The 18,429-nt window shown below is 34.9% G+C and overlaps 1 protein-coding gene across 1 annotated transcript; it reads right to left on the bottom strand.

Moving 5' to 3' along the window:
- Nucleotides 1–11,846: 11,846 nt before the first annotated feature.
- LOC100367258 (beta-1,4 N-acetylgalactosaminyltransferase 1-like) lies at nt 11,847–13,349 on the bottom strand. Its single transcript, XM_002732981.3, has one exon. It carries the CDS (start codon nt 13,347–13,349, stop codon nt 11,847–11,849), a length of 1,503 nt encoding a protein of 500 aa, XP_002733027.2.
- Nucleotides 13,350–18,429: the final 5,080 nt, after the last annotated feature.

Genomic DNA, 18,429 nt, shown 5'->3' on the forward strand with positions numbered 1-18,429 from the left:
CTTCTTCATATTTTCAATTGTAATTTCGTAACCGGTAAATTAAGACCAAGTTGGTGTGGGGGAATAATTGCTTTAGTTCAATAAAAGGGCCCCAAGGGTATGGTAAGAAACTAACATAGCATAACGCTGTTAGCTATCATTAGTAAAATAGAGAACTAGATATAGGTTGAATAAGTGGGATAAATAAACTCGAGACGAACAAGCAGGATTCAAAACCGGACACGCCATTCTATATAAATTTTAATTTTTCAAACTCTAGTTCATTAAAAATCTTATAACTTAGGCTCTACTGTGAATGTATAGATTTTAAAAGGTCTTTAACAGGGCCAACTTGGTAGCTATGTTTTTATTCGGCAAAGCAGGCATACTTTGTACTACATCAAAAATTAAATGTATGCAAATGTTAAACTACGTCTTTTGGGTAGTGAAAGACTAACTGATAATGATTGTAGGAGTTTGCCAGAGCTACATTTTGTATCTATTTTTGTTTTCGTTTTTTCATAAATAAATTACACGGTGACGATGTAGTGTGTGTTATTAGACTATCTGTTATTTGCCGAACTCTTGACTGTTATGTGTAATTTTATAGTCTCTCGAAACTTCTCAGAAAATTGTATCGTGATAAATATTACATAAAAGAACACGTTTTTTGAAACTTAATTCGACAGCGGTGTCTAAATATTGATTTTCAAAGTAGGTCCAAAATTGTGGGATCATTTGAGCGATTATTCTCGTATATCTCGGGACCGTATCTGTCAGTAAAATGAATCTAATATTACAGAGTTTCAATCCATGCTATTAAGAAAGGCAGACATACGAATCTGCCACGAAATAAACGAATCTGCCCCGTTTGTTATATTAATATCGCAGTCAAATAAATATCTTAATAATCGATTTACATATTCGAATCAGGGTCCTCCATGCCAAAACCAGCATGTTACAATTTGACCAAACTTTCCACTCTGTTCAAGAAGGTATTCATTTGCATAAATGGCATACTAATATATATATATAATGACGAAGTTGTGCGTAATTAGACTCATTGCAAAAACAAAGGACGAAGACGCTGCATGCATTACTTTAGAAATAAACACATGCGTAATTCATAATTTTGAATTTTACTGACTGAATACAACATTGTTATACGTTCAGTTAAATTAAACACTTGAATTCAGCTCGAACGTATTGTATTTCTCGAATTCCAAAAAACTTTGAGTCCATGCCTGGAAACATCGAAGGTTGTTCTTAAATAATACTCGTTCAGCATATCGCGCACTTTCACGTTGTTGAGTTTGTATCATTCTGTAATTACGATAGCGCTCATTGGAACGTCGATCGTGTCTAATTATAACATCATCACAAACTGCTATCCGCAAGTGACCCAACGCATCTACAAAAAACTCACGATGTGAGATCCGTTCGAACACTGAATCAAATCCAACTGTTCGGACAGCATCTGTCTTTGCCATGAAGAAGTTTGTCACAATATCCATCAATTTGCAGTTTGGAAATTCTTTCAGTGTGCCATATGATGTATCACTTTCGGAGATGCAGCCACCATCGTCATCATTTATGTAACTAACATGCGCCCAGGGATGTTCCTTTCGAGAAACTAAATATCCAGCTACCAAGTCTAAATCGGCTGTGGGGGATTCCAACTTTTCTACAAAGCGTTCCAAGAGTGTGTCCTTTGTGAAAACAAAATCATCATCGACCCATAACAAATATTTTGTGCGCACCTGGCTTACTAGCAAATTCTTCCCAGCAGCATAACCTTCTAAAAATGGCATCAAATAATGTTTCACATTATTACCTTCAAGTTTTTGTTTGTTCTCAGAATCATCTGCAATTATTATTGTCATGTTTGGGTAGAACTTATTAACGCTTGCAATCAGTGCATTGACACAGTCATACCGTTCAAATGTCTTTGCCACAATCGTCACTTTATTATTGATATCATTGCCAGGTCCTGGATCATATAGCCGCGGAACATGCTGTCTTTGTATGAGAACATTCATAAAAACATTATAGATGTCTTGAAATGAAATATCAATGTAATCTCTCTGTCTTTTATGGTGTTCCTGGCTAGTGTAAACCACATGTTTGAGAACAGCATTCATGTTAGTAACACTATCTGTCTGTATTCGTACTTGACAACTGTTATTGCCACTTATGTGCAGTATGTTTGTATCTATGTATGATTCGACATAAATGAATCCTAATGAATATCGGGACGTGACAGTTAGTTTCAATGGATTGTTGTTATTAAATTCTGAATCAACCTCAAGTCCAATTAGAAGAACTGATTCCAAAGGCTCAACAGTAATTCCAGAACCTAAATACTGTAGAGGAATCATGGATAAACACAATGTTGAAGGCTCGGCCATTTTATCTTCTTGACGTTTCCATTCAATGTATTCTTTTTTCTGTCTCTGACTGGTGTTCCAATCAAGAGGTCCAACAGATGGTTGAGAGCACGAACATCTATGGTCTCGATGTACTTTCATATCCTTTCGCAAATCTGCAATATTCCTCTCAGATATAGAGGTCTTTACAGTGTATTTGTTACCATCGTCATTCGATATGATATGCAAGTAAATATGAATTATCGTACCACAAATACAAATAGCAATGAAACAAAGTGAAGTTTTCGCCATAGTTTGTCTATTACCTATTACCTATAATATAATAAAAGATAGAGTGTTAAATGCAAGTATAAATCTTAATAATGATGGGATATGGTTCTCTGTTGTACCACGTCCGAAACACATTCTTGAGAATTTGTTTTGTTAGTTGACAATATAAATGATGGAGATAACACACAAATCTTTTAAATATTACTGTTCTCACTATATATTTCATAGTTTCTATAAAGATATGTGATATGGCATGTTTTCTGCTACACTATTTGAGATATTGTCATAAAAAAAAAAACGTAAAGCATTACAAAATTTCAATGTTTATTCAAACTTCCACTCCAAACTGGCCATTAGTAACTGCCGATAACGTCCTCGTAACCGTCATTTACCTATCAGTAAATCTATATTTACAATATGTGTACTTAAAGTCGAATCCAAACATTGCATTATTTGACTGAAACAAGATGGATAAGATATTAGCAAACTTTGAAAAAACTACGAGTACTCTGTAAATCTGTAAATAATTGTTTTAAAATATAACACATTTTTGTCCCCACTTTAAAATCACTTTAAGTGTTTTTCTTAATATGTGTTTATGTGTTTGTATTTGAAGATAAAACAGTTTGGAAGAAACATGTTTTAGTTACTCTTATGAACTTGTGTACATTTCGTATACATAAACACTTATAAAACACGCTGGGTGTTTTACCTTGAAACATTGTATGTGTGTTTGGTTTCTGAAGTGCTTCTTGAAAGAAAAGTGTTTTAGTTACTCCCATGAATACAAATGTGCCTTATACATTAACACTTATTATTTACAGTCTTGACCACCTCATTATAATATAACCTATGACATGGTTAAATAATGTTTTCATCAAACTGATGCCATCTCCTCACGTCGTTGTATTTATAAATGAATTTGTTAGTTGAATGTTATGTGATAGGTATTTTTGATGGTTAACAACCTTTCACTTAGGTAACCGGGATTCGGTCGTTTCCACGCTAGGCTGACAAAAGACACACACAAGCTTCGTTCATGTTCCCAAAACGATTCTCTGCCAAGTCCCTGGTTTTTCACCCGAGATAGCATTAAATCCATCTTTATTTCTTGTCACCCCTTAACCAATTACAATCAGTATAAGAGACTCCAAGGCCTTGCCTTCCAACAAACAACCAATCACATGAAAGTTTTACACATCATAATCAATTAATTACTCGTCAAGCTGTCTAGAGAAAACATTTCTATACATTGTCAACACTAACTAATATTGATGGGGTAATAATCTCGCACTAACATTCCACCAAGATACTACCTTTTTTAAACTCGCAAACAACATTGGTTTAGAATTACAGCTACTGTCTTGTATCTTAAAAACTGCAGAGTCATAAGATGTTTTTGGTTGATTTCGACCAGCTCGCCATCTGGTCTTGTCATTAACCTTTATCAGTATATGTCATGACAACCACTGTCAAACTGACTGAAATATAAATCATGATACAACCCCCTGTTTTACATTCTGCATGTTCTCCGAACATACCGTTCCAATACCAAGGATGTCATCACATTTATATTTCACACGTCAAATACATCAACAATTGTTAAGCAAGTAAAATACACTCTAATATAACAAAATACATAGTTTCAAATGAGTAAATACAATGATTACATATGGTAATTATAATTTCAAATAAAAAGCTATAAATTTAAACACTACTGTTATGATTCTAAAATACAATAGTTATATATATTTAAATAAAAAGATTATGAGGTTAAATACATTGGTTATATTTTCGAATATCCTACTCTATCAAGGAGAGGTGCCAGCACTTCACTTGCTATCCCAATTATTCAGTATTGGGTTCCCTATCTACTGCATACTAATAATATCCCTGGGAATCTCGGTATATACTTCAGATAGACCTACCAATAATCTATAATGATTCCCCACCCCTTCCACAGCCATGCACTTACTATCTTTCCACTTTGGTATCTTAACGGCTTTGGGCAAAGGAATTACACGTTCTACACCATGAAATTTGTATTTTAAATCACCCCATTCGATATTCAACACGGACGAAATTATACCACGTTCAACTGTTAAATTCTCGATCACGGGTCGCTTTGCAAAGGCCAAATGGCTCGGAGACACGTACAGGGTCATAACATTTACCAAGACATACAGCTTGTCATTGGATATCTCTAAAATTAACTTAGTACGGGGCAATTTAGGTGCACGATACATTATAGAGCGATTACGATAACACTTGCACAATCGAATAACCGCCAATATTAATAAGAATCCTGAACACATTAAAATCAGAATTAACGTTTCATTTCGAAGTTGGATCATGGAACTCTTCAAATCTCGCAAGGGGTGGTCCGTAATTAACTCGTCTACTGGCAAATATAACGTTTTAGCCCGGGCCCTGGGAAGGGTTGCAATCAATATGCTCAAAGTTCTCACCTTACAAACTGTATATACTGACAAAATCAGTGACCCTGTGCTTATAATAGCCAGAATGGTTTCAATTATAGTAATAGTTTTGACTTCCAAAAACGGTAAGGCAGGGGTTTCATCCGTAATGTCGCTAAATAATTTGTCTACTTTTGAATAATAAATTGGTTTATTTTTTCTTAATAAATCTGCCGTTCTGTTTAAATCTACCACCAAACGTGCATCAGAACGTACAATTTCCTCGAAATTCCCTCTGTTAATGGTGATGTTAGGGAGTTGTACTCGCCACGGGTTTTCATACATCGATTCCCCCGTAATTTCTGTCAAATCATCTGGGTCATAAAAGGGTATTAAGAATGGCAAATTTACCGGATGCAGAAACGTGGGGGCCTCGTCTTCTGTGCAACTGGTTAACAATGGCGATACATAGAGATTGTCGGATTTTATAGCGCATCCACAGGGCAATTTAATTATACACATTGTACAACCTTCAATAGGCTCAGGGCTTTTATCCCCGCATGCTATTAACCATTTAGTATCATTGCTATTTACAAAAATATTCCCCTGTCCGATTTCGAGAATCTTAGGGTCGTATACTGGGTTGAGTATTAAATCTGTTTTACATGTGTTACGAATTTCCTCTTTATTATCATAGAACAAGGCCTTCGTACACGACGACTTACGCATATTTATCATGGTAATCACAGAGGGACAATCTTTTACTGTCAGACCAGTACAAGACGAAATTTGGTCTGCACTCATTTCAACGTAGTAAGTTTCATCTTCATTAACCCCAAAATACTCTGCAACTGACGTTACCTTCGTGCGCCCGTTCTTTGCTGTATTATTGTCGAAATGCTGAGGTTTATCACCTAAATCATAAGGGAGGGGCATAGGCATGACTATCACTTTATACACTTCGAATATGTCGTTTTTTATAGTAATGGGAATTCCAACCTTTATGTACACATTATTGTCTGTACGCCGAAATGTCACTCTCGCATTATGGTAATAATAATTCAAATTCGTGTATGCTATATCAAAATTAGGATATTTCTTTCGTAGTTTCTTTCGCACTGCCCTTAAAGCATCCCCTAACACTCTCGGTCCTATCAACTGCAAAGGTAACCTTTCTTGTAATAACACGTCAATCGAACTCACCCTACGTTGTGTCTCCCTTTCAAGTAACTGTAACGCTTGTAGGCGTTGAATAGCTTATCGAAACATTAAATGTGTGGATCGCCGTTCATAATTTAATTCTTTTTCTAACGCCTCTTGATTTAGTTCCATTCTGTTCAAGCGCTTTCTCCATTGCGATAAATCAGATACGATCGAATAAATGGCCTCATGATTTTCCTTAATCCCATTCAGAGCATTCCCTATTCTTTTATTCGTTGTGAAAACATATGAGTTTAAATCATCTTCGTACGCAACAATTTGATCTGTCATAACCTCGGTGGAACTTTCCAATGCCGCTACATGCCGTCTCAAAATATTTACGTCGTTCGACGTGGCCGTTCCGAATAAAGATTTCGATACCTTCCCTACAAAGTCTAATAATCCCCTCTTCTGCCGTTCATTTCCCAACTTCCTTTTCTCTATCTTTGGAAATAACACACGAATCGCTCGTTCATCTCTCGAAATATGATACATATAGAACTTATTCTGTTGTTCGACTAACTTCAAAGTTTCCCCGTATTCCTCACAAAACTTCGGAATGAGGTGAACTGTTTCGTTCGAACATAATGACTCATTCACACTCATCATAGGAATATCTAAATAAGGTATTGCGAACGTATGATGCCAGTACGTTAGGCTGTTATCGATGTTTGCTACCCGTTCAAACAATACTCCATAATTGGGGCGCAGAACATAATCTCTCATCTGCACAGACGGTTTCCATCGTACGACCAGTAATACACTAATAAATATCAACGCTATTCTCATCTTGACATCAATTTCTCGGGAGACGCACTATAAATTAGTAATGAAATGAAAAGAAAGGGGTATGACACATGATAAATGAAAAATTCGTGGCCAATTCTCAATTTGCGTGGTCGAATGGTAGAATTAAGTACCCACCTAAAGCGTTTCCTATGTTCTCATCAAATTGTCCCTGGCGTCACCGCCCGGCGTCTTCATGAAAGTGTGACCCCCAACACCAAACCCGTACGTAGCTATAGTGCGGACATAACACTTCCATGTAATTTAAACTTAGGCTTTATCATGGATTCTTTCCACGCTCCTTGAGAAATGGTCTCGTTTGAATGAATTCGTTAAGTATTGTCGTTAGTATTGACTGATGTGCGTCCCAGGGCCTAAATAACACTCGTCTTGTCACACACTAATCTCTTTTTAATATACTTCTAAACCATTAATCAACTTTTCCCGCCTTCTTTTATTCGCTCTTGTCGATCCCATAAGGGGTATCGGATGGTCTTCTAAAAATAATCTCGCCTGTTCGTTCAAATTCTCATAACATTCCCAAGAATTTTGATCTTTTGGGTACCCCACCCATTTAATAAGATACTCTTTTCTACCGTTCCTCAGCCTACCCTTAATAATCTTTTCGATACCAAAATATCCGCTATTCTTACTATTCATCTCTGTGTCTCTGGGCATACATATAATTCAATACCACAAAAAAACGGTAAAAAAAAGATAGAAAAGTAAGCAATACATTACATTACTGAGCAATAGGGTTAGGGTTCTGGAAAAGAGTTCAACGTCCTTATTGAGTTACACAGTGTCAGTTACAGTGTCCAGCGAGCAGTTCTCTAAGCAATACACAGATAGCTAAAGTTCTAATTCAAAGTCTATATAGCGTCTTCTTCTCTTGTCGTCGCGTTAGTCCGGGTCGTTATTTGTCATCTTCTTGTCTTTAATGTCGCTCAATTCTTAATTATACAGTCCTATCCGGTACTGGTCCTTCCGAAGGGGTTCTGAAATCTTCATCTCTTCAGCGTTGTACATCGGTGCCATACTGGTAACGGTGTTAGTCGTCGAGCGCGGTTTCTGAGTCGTCTCTGCCATGGAGCTGTTAGTTCGGTTCACAAGAAAGACACCTCTTCGTCATTTCACTTTTCTTCACAGGATGATTTTTGTGTTGAACACAATGCCCAAGGGTTATCCACCACGTGTGATAGGTATTTTTGATGGTTAACAACCTTTCACTTAGGTAACCGGGATTCGGTCGTTTCCACGCTAGGCTGACAAAAGACACACACAAGCTTCGTTCATGTTCCCAAAACGATTCTCTGCCAAGTCCCTGGTTTTTCACCCGAGATAGCATTAAATCCATCTTTATTTCTTGTCACCCCTTAACCAATTACAATCAGTATAAGAGACTCCAAGGCCTTGCCTTCCAACAAACAACCAATCACATGAAAGTTTTACACATCATAATCAATTAATTACTCGTCAAGCTGTCTAGAGAAAACATTTCTATACATTGTCAACACTAACTAATATTGATGGGGTAATAATCTCGCACTAACATTCCACCAAGATACTACCTTTTTTAAACTCGCAAACAACATTGGTTTAGAATTACAGCTACTGTCTTGTATCTTAAAAACTGCAGAGTCATAAGATGTTTTTGGTTGATTTCGACCAGCTCGCCATCTGGTCTTGTCATTAACCTTTATCAGTATATGTCATGACAACCACTGTCAAACTGACTGAAATATAAATCATGATAGTTACAGAATAAAATAATTTGCGTGTTGTACATAATAATAATAATAACTCTATTTAATTAAGCGCAACAATTCCAACATATGAAGATCAAAGGCGCTGATACAATAAACAATCAGTCAAATATTAAAAGCACATTTAAATAAGTGCGTTTTCAGTCTGGATTTAAAAATGTCTACTGAAGGACTAGAACGAACAGACAGAGGTAATTCATTAAAAAGTTTAGGACCTAAATTTTCAAAAGCACGGTCTTTGTATAACACCTTGGACTTTTTACTACATATCTGACGAGTTTTAATAAGAAACTTCGATTCAGATCTTAAACTACGACTCGGTACATAAAATTCGATTAATTCACATAGATAATTTGGGGAAAAACCATACAAAGATTTATACACTAGTAAAAGCAATTTGAAATTGATTCTTTGTACAACTGGTAACCAATGAAGTTTAATAAAAATGTCTGTAATGTGGTCATATTTTCGAGCACGAGTGACAAGGCGGGCTGCTGCATTTTGTACACGAATAAGAGGTTTTATCTTAGTTACAGGGAGACCAGACAATAATGAATTACAGCTGTCTAAGCGAGAAGATATGAAAGCATGTACCAACTTTTCAGTATCAGATTGGGATAATGATTTACGAATACGATTAATATTTCTTAGATGGGAATATCCAGATCTACAAATAGTAGAAATGTGTGTTTCCATAGATAGCTGCGAATCAAACAAGACACCTAAGTTTCTAGCACTTGACGAAGCACTAACGGCGTCTGCTATTTATTTCAACCAACCAAACCATAATGGTGTTCAGCTAACGTTGTATAAAACAAGTCAACTTTAATTACCAATTAACACTAAATATAGTGTCTGTTTATTACCAAATAATGTGGATTCATGTGTTTATGTAGCTATAATAAAACCACTCAAAAACTTATTTTTACCCTAATAAACAATACCGACATTTTTTGTCAGTGTTTTATCTATTAGATCTTACCAATTCAAGATTGTTTATTAGATAATTAAAAGATTGAAAATTGATTGATTGATTTATAAATTGTAATTGTATGTGTAATATATAGAATCTGTTTTTTTATTAATATTATTGAACTATATTACAGATTTTGAAAACAAAAAAAAATCCATAAAATTAAAAGAAAACAAATCAAAATCAACGTTATCTACTGAATAAACATACAAACTGTTTTCTTTTCATTGAAGATAATATTCAAATACTGACCAGGTCGACTAATAAACTTCATTATATAAAAGATGTAGTCACACGGACAACAACCAAATAGAAGTGCAGAATGTTTTAGCTATGGTAATCTAAATAAGATATACAATGTCTTTAAGTAACGTCTTTCCGTAAGTAAAACACATCAAAACAACGGTCATTACATATAACAACAGACATTTGGCATCTTTACCAAAAGGCTAACAATTTGATTAAAAAAAAGTTTACCTCTTTTGTCAATAATTTGTCAATGAGAATACCGTGCCGAATATAATCGAATGGTTTGGAAGCATCCACAAAAGTAACACACACCATGGCGTTACGTCGCTTATAATAATTTATTTAACGATTGAAAATTACTTGTCTGTGCCATATTAAAGCCAAATTGCCGGCTTATAGTAGTAAGAGAGTGATTCAGCAATCACAAATTCCGCTCCTGGAATTGTTGGAATATTGACTAAAACGGTTTTCATGGGATAGCTTTATGGCGGGAATATGCCAGCCTAGCAGTAGAACAGATAGAAAACAAAACACAGGCCCTAGAGGGCGCATAATTAAAATGAACGAAAGAAAACAGTTGTACATTCCAAATAAAGCACCTGATGTCAAACCATCAGTCAAAACTTCCTAATCGACCATCATGTCTGTACTTAACGGCGGCTGTGAAGTAAACGCCTGTATGAATGTATTAGTGATAATACATTCATAGCGTTGTTGCCACATCTCAGCAATCTTCACACCATCGGCACACCAACCAACTGCTACGGGCTCTGGTGATTTATTTTGATGTTTAGATATAATTTTTCCAGTTGAAATTCTGAAATTCTGTCGGCTTTCTTACAAAGAACCAGTTATCTTTTTAACTTATCTCTAAAGACACTTATCATCTCGAAGAAAGTATGTGACCCATTGTTCTTCGAATGTACTAAATTATTCCACACTGGGTTAACATATTTATTTGATGGCAAGTGCATGGAATAGACTTTTGAGCAGTACATATTAATGCAGATACAATGTCATTGCAAAATGTATCGATTACTCAGTATGTAATTCACAGTTTTTACCCATGCAGACGATTGCATCTACTATACTGTATTTTTCTTTCAACAATAGTTTATTACATAATATTTCATATTTTACCATAGCATGAACTATGTACCATTGTTTACAGTTCAATTTGAACTGAATAGAAAACATTATAGGAAAGGGATTGAATGTTAAGAAAATATAATTAACAATAGTATACACAGAATCATAACAGGTAAAGATGGTAAAGCCAACTTAGTGCTAAGCAGAAATCACTGAAAGATATATAAGAAAGTAATCAGAGGTAGGAGTTCCATGTCTATTCAAACAAATTATTATTCCTTACAAAATGTTCCGTAAATAAATACTGCTCTTTTTTCACATCCGCGTTATATGCCGTTTGTCAGGTATTTCAAGACGTATAACTCTATTCCCACTATTGATAGCGATTGGTTATCCACCATTAAAATATTTATGATACCTGGTTACACCATAAGCAGGGAAAACATTACGGGAACTGTTTTTTTGGGGAAATGCATTACCTTATATTATAACATTATAAATAATTAATATATACACATTTTAAATGCTTTTTTAGGACTATTATACATATGATGTATTTTTAAGAAATATGATATATGTAACTATAGTCCTATTACATAAATTAAACTGTGTTCACCTGATATTAAGCTGGTAGAGCCACATGTAGTGTGACTCTCAAACGAAAGATTAAACATAAATGATATTAAAACGATAAATTCTGCACACTCAAATATTCAAGTTTTCAGTCTAGTTATTCATTGTTATTTTTGGATAGAAGAAAAATCTTTTCCCAGGACTGAAAACATTGAAGGTTATTTTTAAATAATATGCGTTTTGCATATTTGTCTATACTTATAGTATCATGTTTCATGTGCCTATAAACACTGTAACGATGGTCTGCCTCCCGTCTGTGCAGGATGATAACATCATCACATTGAGCGATTCGTAAATATCCGAAAGCATCTACAAAAAACTCTCGATGAGCAAATCTTTCAAACGTTAAATCAAACCCGACCTTTCGAACTGCCTCAGTCTTTGCCATGAAGAAGTTTGTAACCATGTCTTTCAGTTTACAATTTGGAAATTCCTTGAGTGTTTTAATTGTTGTAGTTCTTTTCATGATACATCCACTGTCTTTTCCTTTGGCGTACTCAACATGAGACCATGCGTCCTTTGTTATAGTCTCAGTGACTACTCCTTTATGTAGTATGAGTCCAGCCACTAGGTCTAGCTCAGCTGTAGGGGATTCCAGTTTCTCTACAAAACGTTCTAGGATGGTGTCACTGGTAAAAACGTAATCATCATCAACCCATAGAAAGTACTTTGTGCGCACCTGACTGACCAATAAATTCTTTCCTGCATTATAACCTTCTAAAAACGGCATCAGAAAATGTTTAACATTGTTTCCATCAAGTTTTTGTTTCTTACAAGAATCATCGGCTATTATTATTTTTATGTTGGGATAGAATGTTCTGACACTTGAAATAAGGCGCTTAACACACTCATATCGTTCAAATGTCTTGGATACAATAGTGACTTTGCCACTGATGTTATTATAAGGTCCTGGATCATAAAGTCTGGGTACATGACTTCTCTGGATCACAATATTAATGACGATATGAAAATTATGCATGGAAACGTCAATGTAATCTCTCTGCCTTATATGGTGTTGCTGACCTGTGTATATTAAGTGTGAGAGGGCGCTATTTATTTGGTCAATATTTTCTGTCTGCATTGAAATCTGACCACTGTTATTGCCTTCTATATGCAGTAAATCTGTCATTGTGAAAGGCTCTACATAAATGTGTCCTAATGAATTTCTGGAAGTTAGTGTTATTCTCAAGTGTTTACTTGCTTTCAGCACAGAGTCTACTTCGATACCAACAACACGAACGGAGCTTAGAGGCTCGACAGTTATTCCAGATCCCAGGTATCGTATAGGGGACATAGCTGGACACAGTGTCATTGGTTCAGCCATTTTGTTTTCTTGTCTCTCCCATTCCATATATTCTCTTTTCTGTCTGTGGCGAGTGTTCATGTCAAGAGACCTAATAGTTGGTTCTAGACATGAACATTTGCTGCCTTGCTCGAATTCCATATTCTGTTTTAGACTGTACATAGTTATATTTGATTTAAAGTTCTTCATCACTGGTAACATTTCTGGAATCGACACCGGTTTATATAAAATGATAAAATTCAATCCAGTCAGACAGAGTACAATTACACGTAAGTAATTACCCATGCGCATAGTCATGGTATTAGGAGAGGTCTGGAGAAATAGAAAAACTGATTAATGTCAAAATATGGCAACAAGTATACACTACATCTTTGTTGTATATTGTTTATTTCTATCTATCAATAATAACATGTGTTTTTATTATAACCCCATCGGTGTTAGTATTTATTCACATGGAGAGTTTGAAACACTTTAAGAACTATCGTGATCTTCAACCTAAGTTCAGTCAATATTGTGTTTGATTCATTGACGTTGGAACAGGTTTATAAGCTTTTGTTTGACTTTGACCTTATTATATACAAAAATACAATACGCACCATACTACTGCATTCTTTGTTTATGATTAAATAAATTTATATTAAATAATATATTAGCATATCATGGTTTTCTTTCAAAAATTTACCAATGCCTGTGTATTTTGAGTTGTTTAAATATGAAAATGAATGATACATGCGACGCAGTATTTTGGAAAGTGTGGGACATTTTGTCATCATATTTTGAAAGCTTAATTTGCAGCATTGCTAGTGTACCACAAAACTCATATAGACGCATGGAGACAAGTACGAAATAGATATTTAAAATCGGTTCTTTAAACACCAGTACGTAGATCATTTAGATCAAAACTGCATTTTATGCACTAAATTATTCCCATCGATGCCTGAGACATTTACATTGATCGACCAGTCATATAATACCAGTTCGTGGATTACGTAAATTCGCATTGACGATTAATTGGTACGCAATGACAGTGGGGCTAACGCAATCAAGAACGGACAGTTAACCAAGTATGCTGCATTTGATTTCAAATTTCTGATCAACTCGAAGGTACCATTCTTTGTTCTATTTCTAGTACTGTTTCGTTGGATGGAGTTGTTATATATAAAATACAAATACCGTTGAGTGACAGATATGAAATCAACTGCCAGGACAAGGTTTTATGTAAGCTGGGAATTAAATATAGCTAAAATTATCTCTTCCTTGGTTTCCACTGTATAATCACAAAACGTAGGCACCAGAAACCGATTCGATTTTTTCACTTTGTATGTTTAGAACGATTTAAAATCGTTTTGCTAAAATATCACAAAAGGCCTTACCTGGTATACTGAATGAAAACTCTATTTCTTTAACCAGTTATGCACGTTGTTGACGTGTTTCAAAATACTACAATTACAGGCAACATCGATCGTCACGCTGATCACTTTCTAGTTCACGAAATATAATCCTCGTACAGTTGTGATTCAATCAATTGCTAGGTAATGCGCACAGCGCGGTAATGCGTTCAATTGTGACAGAAACTCCAGTGAACTTTGCTTCACACTCTGTATACTGTATACTATTAGTGAATATACAGTTCTAGGACGTGTGTTTTTGGTCGCACCCTGTCCCTGTTTTGATTGAAACAGTATAGGAAAGACAATGGGTAAGCCAACAATCACACCTTGCAAAGTTGCAAAAAGCGTGTCCAAAATGTTTAAATTATGACACAACATGGCACAGAAAGCAAACGGTAGTTGAGATATCGTTGAAAACTCTGCCACGCTGTTTTCTCCGTCTAATTGAGTAATGCAAGAAAGTATATGATACAATGGACGCAATTATATAATGCGTCGTCCCGTTTTTCCGATGTTGCGTTCTTTAGTTCTACGAAGAACTTGAAATACAAGCATATGGACGCTTCTCAGCAAATACAATTCACAAAGCCTTTAATATATTTCTGGGATTAACTTCGAATTACGTAATGTTTGCATAATTAATGGTAGTAGTGGGTAGTACATCACCTCGGCCACAATTTTCACATTTCTCCGTTCTAGTATTACGCAATAAAATATGGTTGTACCGAGAACACACCAAAATACGCATGAAGGCAGTACAGCTGTCAAATCGAGCGAGGCGTACCATACTGCTTGAGTGCATATTTTGCGGCATTCTTTTGATAACCTTTGATATGCTTGCAATAATAATTTAATGAGAGATGTCGTCCTGAAATGGCATTGAAAAACTGTTTGCGCTGTGCATATGTTTGCGTTCTGTGACAAGATTATATTGTCGTCACCCTATGGCGATTCTTTGAACGATTTAGGCAAAAGTAATTTTTCGAATACTACGTTAACAAGCCGCGTTAATATTAATGGACGAGTAGCGGAGGTCGATGCCATTTCATACTGCTTGATTGCACACTGTCCGGTATTGTTATACATCTCTGGTCGTAGCAGCAAACCAATTAGAGATAACATTGAGCTAAAGAAAACTATTTCCAGCCACATTGATCTCGCGTTGTATTTTATACTTTTCAATATTGCATTTTAAATCAATATTTTGGTTGAACATCCCACAGTTTGTAAAAAAAATAGTTTTATATGTCAATATAACACAAGATTAAAACTTCAATTTACATAAAATTAAAACAACAACCCTTATACAAATTGGATTATAGAATTATTCCCAAAAGAAAGTTTTTTTTCCTCTTGATCTACCTAAAAAATGGTCTGCAATAAGGAGTATGTTTTTTCTGGAATCAATGTATTGTTAAGAATTTGCATTCTTTGGATGTCTAATAAATATCTAAAATTTGCCAAGGAAGTGGGATGGCATGGTGCTTTATAGAAACATATAATCGATACGATACAACATCAGTTGCATTATGTGTGTGTTGCTGGTTATTTATTCAATTGAAAAAATTGTTTCCCAGGACTGAAAGCACTGAAGATTATTTTTAAATGATATACGTTTTGCATATTGTGCTATAATTTGTTTCATATGACCCATAACACTATACCAATGTGTATATTTTCGTCTATGCAGGGTGATGACATCGTCACATTGAGCGATTCCAAAAAACAGCCCACAAGCAGCCTATCGGCTGATATAGCTCCGCTGTTAGCAATTCACATTTCAATTAAATAACAGAAGATATCATTAGAAAATGAACAATATGTAGATTTGCTGTTTTTAACAAGAATTCAAAAATATCACTTTTTACCAAAAATGACAAAAATTATCATCAAAATTAGATAATTGAAGATATCACCACGAAATTAACAAATCTGGAGGTCCACATGTAGTACCTATAATATGTAATATAAAAGCAATCGGACTTGTAGTTTTTAACAAGAAGTCACAAAATATCACATTTTACTAAAAATCACAAAAATATTCATCAAAACTAGAGAATTGAAGACATCATCACGAAATAACCACATCTGAGAGAGGTACACATGTAGTAACTATATATGTAATATCAAAGCAATTGGCCTTGCAGCTTTTAACAAGAAGTATAGGAATTATCTTTGCCTGGCATCAACAAATTTTAGTTCCATTGGGGCATAAGAAATCTGATAGATTCATTTCAAAAAAGTTAATTGTTAGCAACAATGGCAATCAACTTAGAAACATGGAAAAACGTGTCATTTTTTTACGGGGACTATGGAATCTAAGGAAATTAATAAACTGATTACACGACGTGCTTGTAATATGCCCTCGTAATTTGTCTGCAGTAGTATTTAATGCTATTACATGGAACTTTGTAATATACGTAGGTTTCACTGTGTAATATTCACAAAAAAATGCAACAGGGGCGTATAAATTGAATTTGTAAATTTCGGTATTAGCACAGATCACCATGTGACAGAAGAAAACCACGACAATGAAATGGATGCTTCCAAATGCAACCATGGAAACCAGGTCCATGAATGTATGTGAGGCATATAAATTATCTGCAAATGTTACTGTGCAGATTAAACAGCCATTCCACAATGAGCGTGAAATAAAGCTCAGTGGAATCTCCACATTCCTGCAATATTTAAACCTCTGTGAAAGCAACACCTGGATATTGCATGTATCACAACTGACACAGTAAGGATTATATCTACTGCAGTGAAAGCTAATGTGATTTTTTTCGATTGTCATGTTTAATACAAATTTTGAAGCACGTCGTCTAAAACGGGATTGCAGTAGATAATCAAACCGTTTTCATTCAAATTACCAGGTAAGGTCATATTATACTATATAAATGTAGTAGGTAATCACATGCAATTAATCAGACGTTTCGTAACTTATCTTCATGATAAATATTAATAGAAAGAATGAGAGATGGTGGAAAAATATACAAAATTGTAATCATAGTAAATGACGTTCTTTCCAAATCAGAAAATATTTTGATTTATATGCATCTATATTCGCATTTGATTTATATGCAACAACACAAACCCAAGAAATAGTATTATGCAACCTAGAGTATTGTGGCCTGATAAAATGGTAAATTGCAAATGTTCAGTAAAGCGATCCACTAGCTGATGCAGTGTCAAATCAATACAAAATATCCCGCATTTACTACATGTAATATACTAAACCACAATATTGACGAGACAGCTGATTCTACTATCGCTTGCAACAGTAACGTTATGACCAGAAACACAAGTGGAATCCACAATAAAGGGCATGTGTCACACCTCAGAGGATCACAAGGAATAGAGCCATACATTTTACATAAATTACACAACCAATTATGAAATTATCTTAGAATATCCTTAGAGTTGCTTACCAGTCATTTACATTATACTGGACGTCAAAACATTTATCACAGAAAATGGCACAACGTTGCAAATGATCAATGCAGCAAAACCACTATTCATCTATTAATATGCAAATTAGTTAGCATTATTGTTCTAATTCAGGCATCACAAATCATCAATAAAATAAGTACTACTCAGTGAGCACTCTTCAGATTCCTCCACTTTTTGTGGAGATTTTAGAAATAATATATATGAACTCAAAATTAACATTTGTGCTACACATTCTGACGAACTGAACCGAATGTTAAAATGAACAACATATTTCGGTGAAAATACTATTGGTGAAAATATTTAAAAAAAAGTGAAGCAAAATCACTGAGATTATTATATGTCCCATGTTTGATTTATGTTGCATGTTACACTGTACCATCTACAAGGCAATGGTGGAACCAGTATTATATTTAATCCCCTGGTATTCACCAATTTTAAAGGTAAAATTGTAACTTTGTGATATTTTAACAATACTGTCAAATAATTCTAAAAGTTAAAATATTAAAGTTGGCACGCCGGCAATGTTACATACAAGG

The sequence above is a fragment of the Saccoglossus kowalevskii genome, chromosome 12, assembly GCF_978046115.1.
Source record: "Saccoglossus kowalevskii chromosome 12, keSacKowa6.1, whole genome shotgun sequence".
NCBI lineage: Eukaryota > Metazoa > Hemichordata > Enteropneusta > Harrimaniidae > Saccoglossus > Saccoglossus kowalevskii.